Raw genomic sequence first — 16,781 nt, forward strand, 5'->3', positions numbered from 1 at the left:
GGGAGCTTTGCCGCAATTTATCCTCGAGCAGTTCGGAGTGCACTTTCTTGAGTTCCCACATAGAGAGTGGTAGGCCAAGATATGTGATCGGGAAAGAAGTTCGCATGGTCAGCAAGTTTTGTAGGGTCTCATCAAGGTTGAGGTCGCCGCATCAAATAGGTACCACATAGCTCTTTGAAAAGTTGGTGGAAAGACCAGTCACCTCACAAAAAAAGTTCAAAATGGCTGCTAGATTTTGGACGTCCTGCTTGATTGTGGCAACAAAGATAGCAGTGTCGACAACATAAAGCAGGTGCAGAAGGTGGCTCCTATTCTGCTAATCTTGTGCAGAAGGTTGTGCAGAATATGAAAATGTTGGTGCAAAGAGAAAAAGAAGAAGATCAAAGCCATGTTTCCAACACATAAGGGCATCTCCAACACAGATCCAGAAACCAAACACCACATCTTTCTGCCAACCGGGGGGTGGAGTTCGTCGACACTGATGAGGGAGCTGGCCATCCAACTGTAGCTGCTTACATTTTGGAAGAAATTTAACGAAAGTGAACAAATCTGATGCATATTTAAACAAATGAGGCGATAATCATTCGTACTTGGATAAATTTACATAAAACCAGATGGTTTTCACCTAAACCAGAGCAAATTAAATACATTTCGACATATTTCAACTAAACCATGCTCTAAACCTAGTCTAAATGATCGTTGTTGCCTGTTCCCCATGTTTAGAAGGCCATAAGCCCCGGGAACTGAAGCTCCACCTCCGCAGTCTGCAAGCGGCTAATCGACCGACGATGATGAGCCCTCCAAGCTTGGTTGAACGGGAGAGGAGGAGTGGTGACCTTCCTAGGACCCGAGCATCGGCGACCTCCCATATTGTACTCTTCCTTGCTGCTGGCGACACCCGTGTAGGTGTCGGCTTTGTGGTCGTGGAGGCAAGGTGCGACCGTGGCGGTGCTGGCGACCTTGTCATCTCTCTTGCCACACACTTTATCCGCCGCCTCGAGCGGTAGGAGTCGAGCAGTGCCTCCTGCTCGGCCACATTCACGTCGGGTATGATGGTCGTGCCGGCGGCGAGTTGCTCCTCCGTGCGTCAATGCTCGTCGAGGAGGCGAAGGTTGTACTCTTGGTCGGCCTGCGCCTGCCGTAACACGGCCTCCCGCTCTGCCAACACCATGTCGGTGTAGTGAGCACATGCCTCATCCATGGTGATGCCGGCATGGGACGACGAGGATGGTGGCACTGGCTCGGCGGCGGCCACCTCTTCCTTTGGGGTCTCTGCACCGCTGGCCTCTGGTGAGCTCGTTCGTCTGTCGGCCGGCCAGCCGGCGGCAATGTCGGTGATCTCCTTCTTCTGCTCGGACGAGAGGCTGCCCCAAAGGGCTTTGGATCACGAGGAGGCCATGGCGGGCGTGGTGCCGAGAGGAGAAAGGGAGCGGAGGAGGTTGGATGAGGCACTCGTCGGCCCTGGAGTTTAAATAGTGGGCGTATGGCAGGGCAAGCGACGAGGTGGTTAATGGTGGGCAGCAAATAGATGGAAAAGAGGCGCGGGGGCAGGTTCCTCGACAACCCACATGTTTAATGTAGGGAGGCGGACCGACGAGATGTCGATTGAACATGGAGCAGTCGCGTGCACCAGGAAGCGGCGCGGGCAACGCTGTCGGCCGGCGAGCGCTTCAATACCAGAGTGACGTGAAAGGTCGCGTCCGCTCTGGGCGGGAATGACTGCGGTTCTGACGCTCTGGAGCGGCGCTGACCAGTTCGCGCGAGAAAGCGCCTGGGCGGCGGAGAGGGTTTTTGTGGAGGAAGCGCCCCCCCCCCCCCCCCCTCGGGTTTGTTTTTGGTTTGCGGGAAAAAGGACATTCGGACCGCCGAGCGAATTGATACAGCTCCGCCTTGGATGGCAAAACACGTCCGGACCGTGCAATCGAGACGGTTGCGGGCGGTTTGAAGGTCAGTGTTCGAGATGCCCTAACATAAGCAGATATTATTGGTTCTATATATTGTGAGATGCATATGGCAAACGGCAAGTGCACGAACAGAGCTGACTCACTCACTCACCTCACCAACCAGGCCACCTAAAGTCCATACCCACAGGAATGATTACCTGGCCGTCCTCCAGTCTTTGGCTCACCGCAACGTCCTTCATCATACTCTACAGTCTAGCCACGAACCGCACATACACACAACTTTGCTTCCCTTGTACTCCCCTCCCCTGCACGTCTCTCTCTAGCTACAACGAGCTCCATTACCACATCTGGGGCCCTACCCACTCTAATGAAGACAGCCACCACTAACCATCTTTCCACACATAACCACTTCCTCACTAGCATAGCATGCCAACGAAAAGGAGAAGAATTCCATCACCACTAGCTCGCTCGCATGCACGCCTTCGAAATCCAAGGTGTCCACTCAATTCCAACTGCAGTGCTGCCGCAGATCTGTCGGTTTCTATAACCTCTAACCTCTGCTGCCGCACCTCTCTGTAGCCACTGACAGTCAGTGTTAGCCAGAGACACACGCTGACACAAACAATAGAAGAGTTTGTTTTGCTCATGAGGACAGTCCCGACCACGATTCTCCTCCTGCTGCTGCTCCTCGCATTGCCGCCGCCGGCGGCCGTGGCGCTCACCGACGACGGCCTCGCGCTGCTGGCCTTCAAGGCGGCCGTGACCGACGACCCGGCATCGGTCCTCGCGAAGTGGTCCGAGTCGGACGCCGACCCGTGCCGGTGGCCTGGCGTCACCTGCGCCAACATCTCGTCGCAGCCGCGCGTAGTCGGCCTGGCCGTCGCCGGGAAGAACGTGGCCGGCTACATCCCCTCGGAGCTCGGCTCGCTGCTCTTCCTCCGCCGGCTCAACCTCCACGACAACCGCCTCACGGGCGGCATCCCGGCCGCTCTCTCCAACGCATCCTCGCTCCACTCCATCTTCCTCTACAACAACGCGCTCACCGGCAAGCTCCCGATGGCGCTCTGCGACCTCCCGAGGCTGCAGAACCTCGACGTGTCCAGGAACTCGCTCTCCGGCGAGCTGCCGCTCGACCTCCGGAATTGCCGGAGCTTGCAGCGTCTTATCGTCTCCAGAAACACCTTCTCTGGGGAGGTGCCCGCCGGTGTTTGGCCGGAGTTGTCCAGCCTGCAGCAGCTCGACCTCTCCTCCAATGCTTTCAACGGCTCCATCCCGCCGGACCTCGGCCAGCTCCCCAAGCTCTCCGGCACGCTCAACCTCTCGCACAACCAGTTCTCCGGCATCGTGCCGCCGGAGCTCGGCCGCCTCCCGGCGACCGTCACCCTCGACCTCCGCTTCAACAACCTCTCCGGCGCCATCCCGCAGACGGGCTCCCTCGCCAGCCAGGGCCCCACCGCGTTCCTCAACAACCCCGCTCTCTGCGGCTTCCCGCTCCAAGTTGCCTGCCGAGCCGTCCCACCGCCGACGCAATCTCCGCCGCCACAGAACACCAGTTCATCAACAGCCTCCGCCTCTAACGACAGCCAGCATCAGCCAATTAAATCAAGCCTGATAGCGCTCATCTCCGTCGCCGACGCCGCCGGTGTCGCCCTCGTCGGCATCATCTTGGTGTACATATACTGGAAAGTCAAGGACCGGAGGGAAGGCCGCGGCGGCCGTGGGCGTGCAATCGCTGAAGACGACGACGATGATGATCGGAACAAGGGGCTGTGCGGCTGCATTTGGGGCCGCCGCGGCAGAGGCTGGGCGGACGGCTCGGATGGCTCGTCGGACGACGAGGAAGGAGGAGACGGCAAGTGCAGCGGCGCCGATGGGGAGCTTGTAGCGATCGACCGGGGATTCCGGATGGAGCTGGACGAGCTGCTCCGGTCATCTGCGTATGTGCTGGGGAAGGGAGGGAAGGGGATCGTGTACAAGGTGGTGGTGGGCAATGGCTCGACGCCGGTGGCCGTTCGGCGGCTGGGCGGCGGCGGTGGTGGCGCCGAGAGGTGCAAGGAGTTCAGGGCGGAGGCGCGGGCGATGGGGCGGGTGCGGCACCCCAACGTGGTGCGGCTGCGCGCTTACTACTGGTCACCGGACGAGAAGCTCGTCGTCACCGACTTCGTCGGTAACGGCAACCTCGCCACCGCGCTGCGTGGTAAGTAAAAGTAACACCGGTCAACTCTTTTTTTTTAACAAACACCGGTCAACTCGCTTACTGCTCTTTCGCTTTGAACGAGACTTTTTACTGCTCCTGGTAGTATAACTTGAAGCCAAACTCGGGTAGAATAGTAAATCATCTTAATAGAGTGTGTGTTAAAGTACTCCTTTTATTTTTATGTTGCTTGAGTACGTATTAAATGCACGACAACAGCTTTGAAATGTGGTATATTCCCTCTGTAAAAATATAAGATCTTTTATATATCACTAATAATACAACCAATGATGACATGTGGCAAGAATTTCAGTGCACGGGAAGGGTCATAACTTTTGCCAAACAAAAAACATACAGTTAGGGTATGGTTCCTCCTTATTTAATCCATGACACATCATAAATTTCGACGTCTCCTACCCACCCATCCGCCACTCCTTACCCTCCTCTTCCGCCTCCCTACTCATCGTCGCCGGGCAAAGCTCGTGCGGCAGCAGCTGCGGCAGGGCATTTTCCTTCGCATGCAGCTAACGATGTCTACGCGTGGAAGGTCGAATCGATGTTTGCACATGGTCCACTAGCACCTCGGGCATGGATTTGGCGTGTGGCCGGAGCATGGATCAAGCGTAATCGCGTCGCACCTCGGCGTGTGGCCCCTCTCGGACGTCTCTAGGGGAACTCTGACGTCGGCAGTGGCGCTCGCATGGCGTGGTGGCTGGGACATGCGGATCTGACATACCCCGGTGTGTCGATCGATGAGGAGGGGGCAGGCGTGGGTTGGTGCAGCTCGCGGCGGCGATTCATGTCGAATCATGCGGGTCCGGTCCGGTGCACCGGACATCGGATCGGTCTCCTGGTGAGGTTGTGCAAGGCCTCATGCTCCTCTCCCCCATTGTTGCGGACAAGCCCTGCCAAAGCCAACTTTGGCTCTGTCATGGGCCGGATTGAGCATTGCATCTTAGTGGCACAAACGCAACCATCGGCGAGAAGGAGGTGCGGCAATGGTCGGAAGCAACGCGGTGGTGTCTTCCCTTCTCGTGATTTCTCCTTTGGCCTGCCTAATTCTATGTGAGCATTGCGATATAGAGATGGATGGCGATTATGGTGGCGGACATAGCTCCGGGGTGACAACGCGACAGTGTCAAAATCCCCATGTAGTCACCTTCTTGAAGGTGTTGGTTTTATTTGAGGGTTATAGCCCCTGGTCTGGTCTGACGTCTTGTTAGACCAATTAACATTGGCGTGCGAGCTCGATTTCTTCTTTAGGACGGTGTTTGAAGCTTTGTGGCCTATCCTCGGGAAAAAAAGACCCACTCTACCGCCATGTTAGACAGAATCAAACAAGCACTTAATATGTTACTCGCTCCGTACAAAAATATAAGAGCGTTCAGATCACTACTTTAGTGGTCCAAATGCTCTTATATTTCTTTACAAGAGTTAGTATTACACATAATTCACACGTGTTTTCCCACTCTTTTCCAAAGTCAAAAAATAACAGGAACGCCACTAAAGTCAAACTATAACCGGTTGGATTTTGATCAAATGTCTCAAAACCTTGACTAGACCAACATATATAGGATAGAAACAAGTGTACGCATGGTTGGTAAAAAATCCCCGGCCGGGATCGGCTCTCGGTGGCAAACGAACCACCTGCCTGCCGTGCGACCGAGGCATCATCCCATCAACAGTTTCCTAACGGACGACGGACCGGTCAGGCGATTCGATCCACTGCAAGACAAGCGGCGAGAGCGAAAGCTTCCAAACACCGCACCGACCTGTCCCCCCGGACGGAGATGGACCACACTCTGCCATCCATGCCGGGCATCCGCTGTCGACCGGATGGATGGATGGTTCCAGTGACATGCAAAAAAAAAAACATTTCTGCCTCATGCTCTCCAATGGCCCTGTTTGGATCATGGGGTTAGAGTTAGTTGGAGGCTCAAATAACCTAAAAGTATCTGAACATGAAGGGTTAGAGTGGGTTAGTTCCATCTAACCCAACTATTCCGGTGAAGAGGTGCTTACTTGGGTTAGATTGGGTTAGAAAATAACTCTAACTGTGTTAGGGTATCCAAACAGGGCCAATGACAGCAGCGAGCTGTTGCTTTCTGCTTGAAAACTGAGGGAGTTGCTAGCGTAGCTTAAGAGCTAAGGGTCGCGCCATGAGCTGGGGCCGGCCACTGACTGAATATACTGCGCCAAAAACTACGTGTTGTTTATGGTGTACAGCACACTTTACAGTCCAATACCTCACAGGATCAAGTCATACTTCCATACTTTAAGGTATCCCCCATACGTGCACTTGCACAATACTGACAAACCAAAGAGGGAAAGAGCAAAAGAATGCCTTTACAGCATCCTGATTCCTGCTGGAAGGGCAAAAGGAGACCTTTTTAGGCCTGGAACCTTTGTCACTGTCACGGCCTAACAGAATGATCTTCTGGGGCTAATCTAACCCCGGAAAGTTTTCCACGCGACACTCGAGCCAAAAGCAGAGGTGATAATTGAGACCGCGGAGGCACGCCTTCCTCGGCGACGCGCATGCATGAGCATGATCAACGAGCGCTTTTGATTACCGGGTGATCGATGATGAGTGTAGTGCTGACTGCTGAGGCTGCTGTTGATGCTGCCTTTCTATGTGGCTTTCGTGCCTTGATAGGACAAAAGCTTGACAACTTTGTGAGGACGCCATAATAAGTGGTGCGTGCAGGCAGCAACGGTTGGTTTGTGTGTTGTGAGAGGCCATGTGAAGGCAGGCAGCAACAATTAGTACCATTGTCAAGTGAATGACAAATCAGGCACAACGTGGGCAATTAATGCTCACTGCACAAGCCCCTCATATGCAGTGTCCGTGGACAGTGCCATGGCTGCTCCTGCCCGTGGGAAGCACCAGCATCTCAGGGGCCAACCACAGACGGACGCCCTCAACTGTCTGCAGACGTGTCGTCCGAAATGTACGGTGTTTCTGCGTGGACAACCGACCCTCTAAGGCTATAGTTCCGGAAAAAATTATCTTAATTCAAATAGTTCAAACTTAAAATTTGGACTAGTTTGACATAGTACATGCAAATTTGATGAAATTTAACTAGTTTGATATATATTACTCAAAATTAACCTAAACCAAACTAACTTAAACAACACTAAGTAGCGGACGGTGACCTTGTACGCATGGCCTCCGAGACCGGCCAGACCGGCGGCGGCGGGGTCACGGTGGTTGCGGAAGCCGCTGCGACATTCATTGCTGACCACGGCATTGCGCTCGTATCGCAGCCGAAACTACTATGCAGCCGATACATAGCAGCCGAACGTTGGACGATGCGTGATCTAACCGCTGGCCTCCACTTTGTCCAACGCATGCACGGCCGGATCAGTGCGATCGTGCGCAAATCGGCTACCCAGTGTCGTGTGTATAGCAACACTGTATCGCAGCCGTCGTGCCTCGCCCACCTTGCACCGCCTGCCCGGTGAAACTGGTAAAGGCATAGTTTTGTACTTGCTCTGGTGATGTGGACACGCCACTCTCCTAATTAAATGGCCATTAATTCTGTCTGTAGCATTTTTGTTTCTTACTCAGAATCAATGCCATCAATTCTGGTTACCAATATACACATGCATGCTAACTTTTAATTACCGCGTCGACGGTGCAGGTCGCAGCGGTGAACCTGTGCTGTCGTGGTCGGCGCGGCTGAAGATCGCCAAGGGCGCGGCGCGCGGCCTGGCGTACCTCCACGAGTGCAGCAGCACCCGGCGGTTCGTCCACGCCGAGGTCAAGCCGTCCAACATCCTCCTGGACGCCGACTTCACCCCCCGCGTCGCCGACTTCGGCCTCGTCCGCCTGCTCGCCATCGCCGGCTGCGGCCCCGACGGCGCGCTGCCGTCCTCCGGCGGCAGCCTCCTCGGCGGCGCCATCCCCTACACGAAGCCGCCGGCGCCGGCGCACGCGAGCGGCTACCGGGCGCCCGAGGCGCGCGCGCCGGGGGCGCGGCCGGCGCAGAAGTGGGACGTGTTCTCCTTCGGGGTGATCCTGCTGGAGCTGCTGACGGGGCGGGGCCCGGCGGACCACGCGTCGCCGTCGACGTCCGCGTCCTTCTCGGGACAGTCCACGACGACGACGGACCGGTCCGGGAGCGCGGAGCACGAGGCGGTGCCGGAGGTGGTGCGGTGGGTGCGGCGCGGGTTCGAGGACGCGCGGCCGGTGGCGGAGATGGTGGACCCGGCGCTGCTGCGGGAGGCGCCGACGCTGCCCAAGAAGGAGATCGTCGCCGCGTTCCACGTCGCGCTGGCGTGCACCGAGGCCGACCCGGAGCTTCGGCCCAAGATGAAGACCGTCGCCGACAGCCTCGATAAGATCGGGTCGTGAGAGCGGATGCAACACGGGCCGCCATTGGCTTACGCTGCCACGTTATGTGTTCGTGACAAAGCTCGTCGGAGAAGTCTTCTTTTCTTTCCTTCCTCTCTCGCTCTCAAGCTCTTCATATTCTTTTTTATTTATTTTGTAATTGGGGGTTTCTTGGCTATTTGTTCCGACAAAACTAACGATTTGTGATCATACAACAGCATATATAGAAGTGTACTTTTCCACGTCCATTCCATAGAAACTGTGTTTGCAACTTTGCATGCATACCACATATATTTCATTAGAAAACCGGGTTATAAAGAGTACACACAATGTCACTATAAGAGACATAGATATATATCTTGCAATATTGCATCAAAGACCGCACAAGAAGTATACTAGAATTTCACTCTGGCAGAATCTTGAGCCACGCTGAAAGGTTGTCCGCCATCATCTTCAACAGTCACAGAGGCAACGCTGAAAAAGAGGGGATTTGCCATCATACCCATATCTAGAGGAACACCTTCGCATATAAGGATGCTTTTCGGGCCGATGAACCGAATCGCTGCAAGCGGCAAAACCGAGGCTTTTTGGCACGTCGGCCAGGGTTCTTCCTCATGTCCGCTAGATCTTAGCACCGTCAACTTCATCCAACGTGGTCGAAGAAGAGGAACGTCGTTGTTTGCCGCCATCCACGCACCCTAATGCAAGACACCAAACACAACCGCAACAGTCGACGCCAATGCCACCCGGGAGAGTGTCGTGCGTCGACCATCAGACACAAATCTCACCAGATCTGGAGACGAGCAAGAAAACCAAGCCACCTGCTCCTCGGTGCCACCCATTAGAACTCCATCGAGATGAAAGAAGAGCAGAAGTAGATTATTCCGACGCGGCCGTCTTCACCATTGATGTAGCACCTCTCTGACCATTTTTATTTTTTTTGCCTATCCTATCTTCCTACTGAAAAGAAACTGTCGGGGTCCCCGCCTGCTAGAGCGATACACGGAGAGGACAAGGACCCATGGCGCCGAGAGAAGGCAGAAGATCGCCTTCCGATCACCTCTCTGGAGCGATTTCCCGGAGTTGGCTGGAGCATACTACCTCCCCTGCCTAGACGCCACCGAGCTCCCTCGACAAATCTCAATCTCTGGACTCCGGGTCCATGTTGGTTGAATAAGCCCGCGCTGGCAAAGATGAAAGTTTGATTTTAGCTTAGAGGTTTGTGAAAAATTAGCTAAAGGTGAACGAGGGTACGTGTGGAGGTTTGTGAAATTTAGGTAGGACTTTGCCAGAGAGGTGAACGAGGGCATATATATGACTGATTCACCCTTTCTTCTAACAGCACAGGTTAATTGCCACATCACCCATTCAGAAATGTAACAGGCTAATTTCTGCCCAAAAAAAAAAGTTACGCATTCCCCAGCTTAATTAAAACTAACTCAGCATTCAAGGTATACAAGTCATTCACAGATGTGAACATTTTTACAAGGCATAACTCATCACTAATGCACAACAGCAATGGCGACAAGCAAACAGAGAACAAAACTTGCCAGCGCCGGTATTACAGTACCAATTGGTAGCGACTAGCGAGTCAATTGCTAGGTACTGATCTTGCAAAATGCAGCAACTCGGTCCAGGTTTTGGACGACAGGGGTCTTCTAGTGCTGATCCTGCCTCATTATCTTAGTCACTATACCGACAGCGATCGTGCTCCCAGACGACCTTAAGAATGCCCTTCCAAGAGCTCGGCATTTCGAGAATTCCTCGACACAGACCGCTTGATCTAGCGTAACCTGACAAAAGGCAACAATGTTACAAGAATGCAAACAGTTTTCACAACATTCACAAGGTATATAACTTCACAAAAGCTAGCTGTTCACAAGGAGTAGTACTCGTCGAGTACCTGCACAACAGCATTCTGCTTTGATTTAAGAAACCGCGGTGCTGTTTTACTTGGCTTGCCTGTCTTGTCAAGCAACGCCACGATTTTCGTTACTCTTGCAGCTTCCTTCACATGATGTATGTGAAACTCCACCTAGGTCAACAAAATTGATATGATTACACTGGAGAAGCTAAACATGGCTTTGGTTATATGACTTGTCTTTACCTGATAACCAATGAGAATTGGGATGGTGATGTCCAACACTCGAATCTTAAGCTCCAAGTAGTTGGCTACAGGCACCGGGAAACCAGGGTGACAAAGAACCCCGCCAGGTATTATTCGACTACCATCAATTCCCTGTAAAATAACTGCTACATTGTCACCAGCTCTCGCTATGCTGCATGAACTAGAGTCTCGTTCAATGGTTTTCACTGTCGCCACTTCCTCACAAGGTAAAACCAAGACCTGCACAAGGAAAAGATCCAAGCAATAAGGAGAAATATAATTGCACATGCATGTCTCCAAAAAGAATTGTTTATCCAATCCAAACTATCTATCAAGGGAAAGTAAGATCAATAGTTGGCCCTATTGCTCTGTTCTGGTAAGGATTTCTGTATTGGAAACATAGGCATCCTGCTCTAGTTTCAGTTCAGTCATAAACCTATTGCCTGGGAAATATTGTCAAGATCATTGTAGCACTAAATCATTCAACTAAGTTATCAAGCAAAGAAGAATGGAACATAATTTTGCCATGACAAATTCTCACATCATGCTATTGCTGAAAGATTGGCATGTCACTAGCAAGATCATGCTCTAAATAGAATTGAATTAATCTACTCTCATTATAGCAACCGGTCTCAATGCAATACAGGAATAATGGTAGCTTCTGAAGAGAGAAGTTTGTGAGGAATCTACCTTTGAACCATTTCGAATAGCACCAGTTTCTAATTTTCCAAAAGCTGCCAGTTGTCCTGTCGACTGAGATTTGATAACATCACATATAGGAAGAATGAGGGGCTTTGAAACATCCCGAGAAGGAAGCTGCAAGGAATCTATAGCATCCAAGAGACACGACCCTTGATACCTGAAAGGATATATCCATTCAAGATTCAAATTGTGAGAAAAACAGCAAAAGTTTGCCAGATTAGATATGTCCACAGATCAACACTCTCAAAGTTGGCACATAAAACCAAACATTTAACTAGAGAGAGGCTACAACATCCGCTGCACTGGAGAAATTCACCCTAAAGTGGTAAATCAAAAAGAAACAAAGTTCACATGAAACAGAGCTTACCAGGAGGTAAAACGAGCATCTGAAGGAGATTTAATCAAATTCTGGTTCTCTACAGCACTAAGAGGAATCCAGGTAACAGCTGAATCCCGGAAGTTGCATGACCGCAGAAAACTACCAAGTCGTACCTTGATGAACTCCAACCTATCTTTTGAGTACCCAATAGCATCCATCTTGTTGACTGCAACAATAAGTTGCTCAACACCAAAGCTTCTAATAAGCTGAGCATGCTCCTTTGTCTGCCCAACACTTTTCCCTCCTTCCCCATCCATACCAGATTCAAAAGAACCAGTTGATGCATCAACCACAAGAATAGCTGCATCAGCCTGTGTTGCACCAGATATCAAATTTGGCACGAAATCTTTGTGGCCAGGAGAGTCAAGCAGAACTACACGGTATTTCTTGGTCTCCAAATAGGCGACAGCCACTGTCATTGTGACACCTCTTGCTCTTTCTTCAGTACTCTCATCCATGGCCCATGCATAAGCAAATGACCCCTTTCCCTGGATAAACAAATGGCAGCACACAAACAGTCAGATTTGTGCGCCAAAATGAATTGGGGGACTGACACAAAGGCAGTAGCAACTTACTTTTTCCTTAGCCTCCTTCTCATTTTTGTGCATATCTCTTTTCGATATCTTCCCTAATAGGTGTAGCAATCTCCCAGAGAGTGTTGACTTGCCAGAATCAACATGACCCACCTATCGAAATTGTTTAGAGACAAGTACATCTTAGACAAAGCAAAATCTCTTTTAGAAGAGGAAATGTAAAAAGAGTAGGTTCCATATTTAAAAGTCACAGCAAAAGATGAGTAGTGACATACTATTGCAAGGTTTAGTTGGCTCAGCACCCCGGACTCCTGATCAGCTAGCATCCACCCCTCAGGCTTATACTCTTCAGGTAAAGGCTGTGCAACATTGACATTATTCCTTTCGATACTTAGCTGGCTTATGTCAGAAGAAAGTGTCTCCATGGAACCCTTATTCTGAGCAGAACTGCTAGCCCTAATACTACCCTGGTCCTCCTTTAGCTGAAAATGATCAGCAATCAATTGAGGTGTCCTCTCGATAGGCACATTATTGTCAGAGATTACCGGTTGTTTCTTTTTTCCAGTGCTTGATGAGCTACCAACAGACGCCAACTGTGTGGAATTGACTGTTGAGACACAAATAATTAATAATTAAGGAATGCAAAAAATAACTCTAACAGCAAAGAAAGGACAGAGTTCACAATAGGTAATAGTATGTACAGCACTGCAACCTTAGTTCATCAATTCACCCTTAACAATAGAACTAACTTGATTCAGAAGGGATGTCAACAAAGTTATTGACTTCCAACAAGTCCAACCATTGAACCACTTTTAATATGCATATGCTGTGACAGTGCTTCGCATCCAATCTTTATACCTAATAATAAGCAAATTGGGTTTCTTTCGTCCGTCGTGGCATTTTTCAGAAAAGTCCCTCTATTTCAGAGAATTCAACCCGCAGTCCTATTTTAAGTTAAAACGAATCGTTCTTTTTTCATATTTTACACAAAAGTCCCTGTGTTTTGTTGAAATCAACCCACAGTCCGGATTTAAGTCACATCCGAACCGTTATTTTACATTTTTCGAAAATCCCCCTGATGTTTTAGGTAATTCATCCGTGGATCATATTTAAGTCAAACAATATTTTTTTAAATCATCCATATCTTTTAAACCGTAACTCTGATTTGAACATGTTATATATGAAATTTGATTAGAAAAATATGTAGAATATGAATATGAGATTATTTTCACATGTTAAGTATTTTTAAATATTATTTTGAAATATATTTAAGTCAAATAAATAATTTTCTAAATTATCCGTATCTTTTAAACCGTAACTTCGATTTTAACATATTATATATGAAATTTTATTAGAAAAATATGTGGAATCTAAATATGATGTTAATTTTACCTGTTAAATATTTTTAAAATATCGTTTTGGGAGCAAACTTATAATTTATAGCGTAAGATCGGTTTTCCTTTCGTACCGGCGGCGACCCGGATTGCAAATAAATACCTCACTATAACAATATAGGGAAAAGAAAACATCAACATGCATACCTCTGAAAAATGTCGCAAGGGAAAACAACAGATTTCTCATCGCGAGAGTGAGAGAAAGCGAGAGAGAGAGGGAGGGGGAGGAGAGAGACGCCTTAGGATTAAACATATTCAAACATGTTTTTTTTGTTTTGTGTGAACACCGAGGCCATCGCCGGCGAGGGTGAGAAGGAGGATAAGCGGCAACACAAATATGATGCCTCGCAAAAATAAAGGAGATGGACTTATTGTGGTCTTGAGTGATGGTTGTTGGGTTAAGAGTGTGTGTTATGTTATCTCTCCCGTTGCAACGCACGGGCTCTTTTGCTAGTTTTATTTATAGATGGTCCAATGCTGCTAAACATATTACCAAAGAAACTTATTGAAAGGGACTGTGCTTATACTGAACTGCAAAGGAAGTAAAGAGTTCACAAGCGAACCAGAATACTAAAATATCGGTGCATATAGAGAATAATAGATCAAAGCCATGTTTTCAACACATAACATAAGCAGATTGGTTATACTGTGAGATGTCGAATTAGCATTTTTCCTTTCTTTCCTCTTTTCATATTTATTGGGTTCATGATGAAGGACAAACTTGAATGAACAAAAGAGCAGGGCTCTTAGTTAAACATAAACATAAATTCACGAAACCAATTTCAATATTTACCAATAATACCTTTATCATGAGATGTGCTAGCATACTTTCTCTCAGAATCACCGTCAAAGTTTGTAATAGAAGTCTTCACTGGCATCTTGGTAGAATCAGAGTTTGACAGAGCAGATGTCCCAGAATTGTTTGATATTCCATTGACAGATTCTGCTAGTTGCAACAAGAGCATATAAGATTACATTACAATCCTTGTGTATATGCCAATAATCAGAATTGTTCAGACATGTGTGAGACTCAAATACCTTTGATCGAAACATCCTTGCCAGATTTGACGAAAGATTCCCGGAAAACCCCACACATCTCACAGTATACCATAGTTTCATGATTATCGAATGTGCACATGGAGCACTTCCAAAGCACAGGCACTGTATTTGAAGACTTCTTCGATGATTCTATACAAGAGAGTGGCAACATAATATGAGACCAAGGAGACAAACTACAGGCACTTAAACTAATCAAGAGACTAACAGAGTAATGCCTAAAGAAACTACATATTCCACTAAGGTGCAAAAGCATCCAAAGGTGTATGGCCATAAGAACTATATTAGAAGCTTAGAATAATTGAAATTGTATGATGGATACACCCCAATATTCAACAAATAACCAGCAAGAAAAAATGGCTAATTCCAACCGACAACCTGCTAAATTACGAGTTTTAACAACATTTTAATTTGCGTATTTTGTGAGTAAGTTTTGACTGCTAGACTGGATGGACGAAACTATTTGACTTAGTCAAAAAAATCATATAGACAACAATGCCTTCCAGAAGAAGATGGACACTTCAAAGGTAATAAGACATTATTTCACATGTGCATCCGCGGTGCAAACAGACACGTGCACATGCATTTAACATTAATAGATGGGCTAAACAGGCAGCAGAAATCAATGTGAGAGCAGGGAATCATTAATTAATGATAAGCTTTGTCGCCATCCCGATTTGTTTAACAATGGTGTTGGGGAGCTTTATATAAGGTATGTGGAATTATGTTGGTCATACCGAGACTATAAATGCGGTAGCAAGCATAACGGAAAACCAACGTGTAACATGAACATTACAAATGTACAACAGTAGCCGCCAGACAACTTAAAATGCTGCAATTGCGGAGTTTGATCTGATATGATATTGCAACTACAAATCTACAAACCAACTAAAACTACTTCCTACTTATAACCGATGTAGTCAAACCGATACGCAAACAGAAGCTTGCACACACGGCCACTTACCTTTCTCATTCACAGGGGGCTTAACATCGGCATGTCCAGTCTCATCATAATCATCATCATAGTAATCCTCATAATCCTCATAATCAGCATAGTCGTCGTCGTAGTCGGGCCCGGAGACAACCTTGCGAGGCATTGTCCTGGCAAAGCACGAAAGACGGACCCTGTTAGCATACACAACGAGCAGTCAAGCAAAATCGAACCCTAGTTATGGCACTCCCCACTCGCGAACCCTAAATCGCATCTGGCACAAATCAGCACTGGTCAGTGCTGAGTAGCAGAACAGCACACTACACGCAAGGTGCCCCGAAACCCGCAGCGCGTCGAACCCCGCGACGGCGCCCGAAGCGCGAGCGCACGGGCGGAGGTGTCGCTCCAGGAACCAATCGCACGCTCAATCAATCGAGGAACCCTAAAACTAAAAGGCGCTGGAAATACACGGCAAAAAAAAGGGGCGGGGGCAATGGGGAACGGGTGATTTTACCTGGATGTGAGCTAGACGTCCTCGGCGTTCGACTTCGAAGATGCTGCGCTCTGCCTCCCCCTCTCGCTCGCCTCCCCCTCCCGTCTCTGGATTCTCGGGGAAGAGTCGAGGAGGCGCGGCCGCGGCGTGAGTGGAGTAGAAACTGAACCGGACAGAGCAGGGCCAGGGGAAGGGCGGCGGGGCCGCGGGGGTTACAGTAGAAGGGAAGCTCCGCGTGGGCAACCAGGTCGCGTCTATCGTATTCGTATCGTATCGGGTTAGAAACGGAAACGACCGGACCGGACCGGAAAGGTTTGCGTTGGACCCGGTCCGACTAGAACCCGTTTCCGAACAGAAAACCCCCAACTCGAACCGTGTGCCGCCCTTGAAAAAACATATGCCTAAAACTATTATGGCCGTCTCCTCCGCTGCCTCCATGCGCCGCCCTTGGCTGCTCACCCTCGCCGTCCTCCTCCCGATACTCCTCTGCTCCCGGCCGGCGACGGCGCATCCGCAAGGCACGTCCTGCAGACCCCGAGCCGTCATCGACCCGTGGCCCGACTCATACTGGCCAGGGCCAACACGATCGTCGACTAGGCGGCAGCGGGCGGCTACACGTACACCCGCGCCATGCTACACCTCGTGCCCCTGCAGGGTGTCAATGGAAGAAGTGGGGTCGTCGGTGACGTGACGAGGCGGTGTTACGACCGGGAGCTCGACGTGTTCGAGGAGTAGTTGCAGTTGTGCAGGGT

General features: G+C 49.6%; 2 protein-coding genes across 3 annotated transcripts; one reads left to right on the forward strand and one right to left on the reverse strand.

The window, feature by feature from the left end:
* Positions 1-2,153: 2,153 nt before the first annotated feature.
* LOC123046603 (receptor protein kinase-like protein ZAR1) lies at positions 2,154-8,682 on the forward strand. Its single transcript, XM_044470000.1, has 2 exons — positions 2,154-4,101; positions 7,743-8,682. The coding sequence occupies exons 1-2, from the start codon at positions 2,550-2,552 to the stop codon at positions 8,453-8,455; spliced, it is 2,265 nt and encodes a 754-aa protein (XP_044325935.1). The 5' UTR covers positions 2,154-2,549; the 3' UTR covers positions 8,456-8,682.
* A 1,144-nt stretch (positions 8,683-9,826) lies between these two features.
* Positions 9,827-16,265, reverse strand: LOC123046604 (elongation factor 1-alpha). Of its 2 annotated transcripts, none has more exons than XM_044470001.1 (11): positions 16,051-16,265; positions 15,570-15,706; positions 14,588-14,737; positions 14,352-14,492; positions 12,431-12,762; positions 12,198-12,308; positions 11,611-12,110; positions 11,232-11,400; positions 10,542-10,781; positions 10,338-10,469; positions 9,827-10,227 (listed from the first exon to the last, which is right to left on the reverse strand). In XM_044470001.1, the coding sequence occupies exons 2-11, from the start codon at positions 15,700-15,702 to the stop codon at positions 10,093-10,095; spliced, it is 2,043 nt and encodes a 680-aa protein (XP_044325936.1). In that variant the 5' UTR covers positions 15,703-15,706; positions 16,051-16,265; the 3' UTR covers positions 9,827-10,092. The 2 variants fall into 2 exon arrangements, with proteins under 2 accessions (XP_044325936.1, XP_044325937.1); XM_044470002.1 differs by having other exon boundaries at positions 15,570-15,730; positions 16,051-16,224.
* Between the last annotated feature and the right edge of the window lie 516 nt (positions 16,266-16,781).

The sequence above is a fragment of the Triticum aestivum genome, chromosome 2B (assembly GCF_018294505.1).
Source record: "Triticum aestivum cultivar Chinese Spring chromosome 2B, IWGSC CS RefSeq v2.1, whole genome shotgun sequence".
Taxonomy (NCBI): domain Eukaryota; kingdom Viridiplantae; phylum Streptophyta; class Magnoliopsida; order Poales; family Poaceae; genus Triticum; species Triticum aestivum.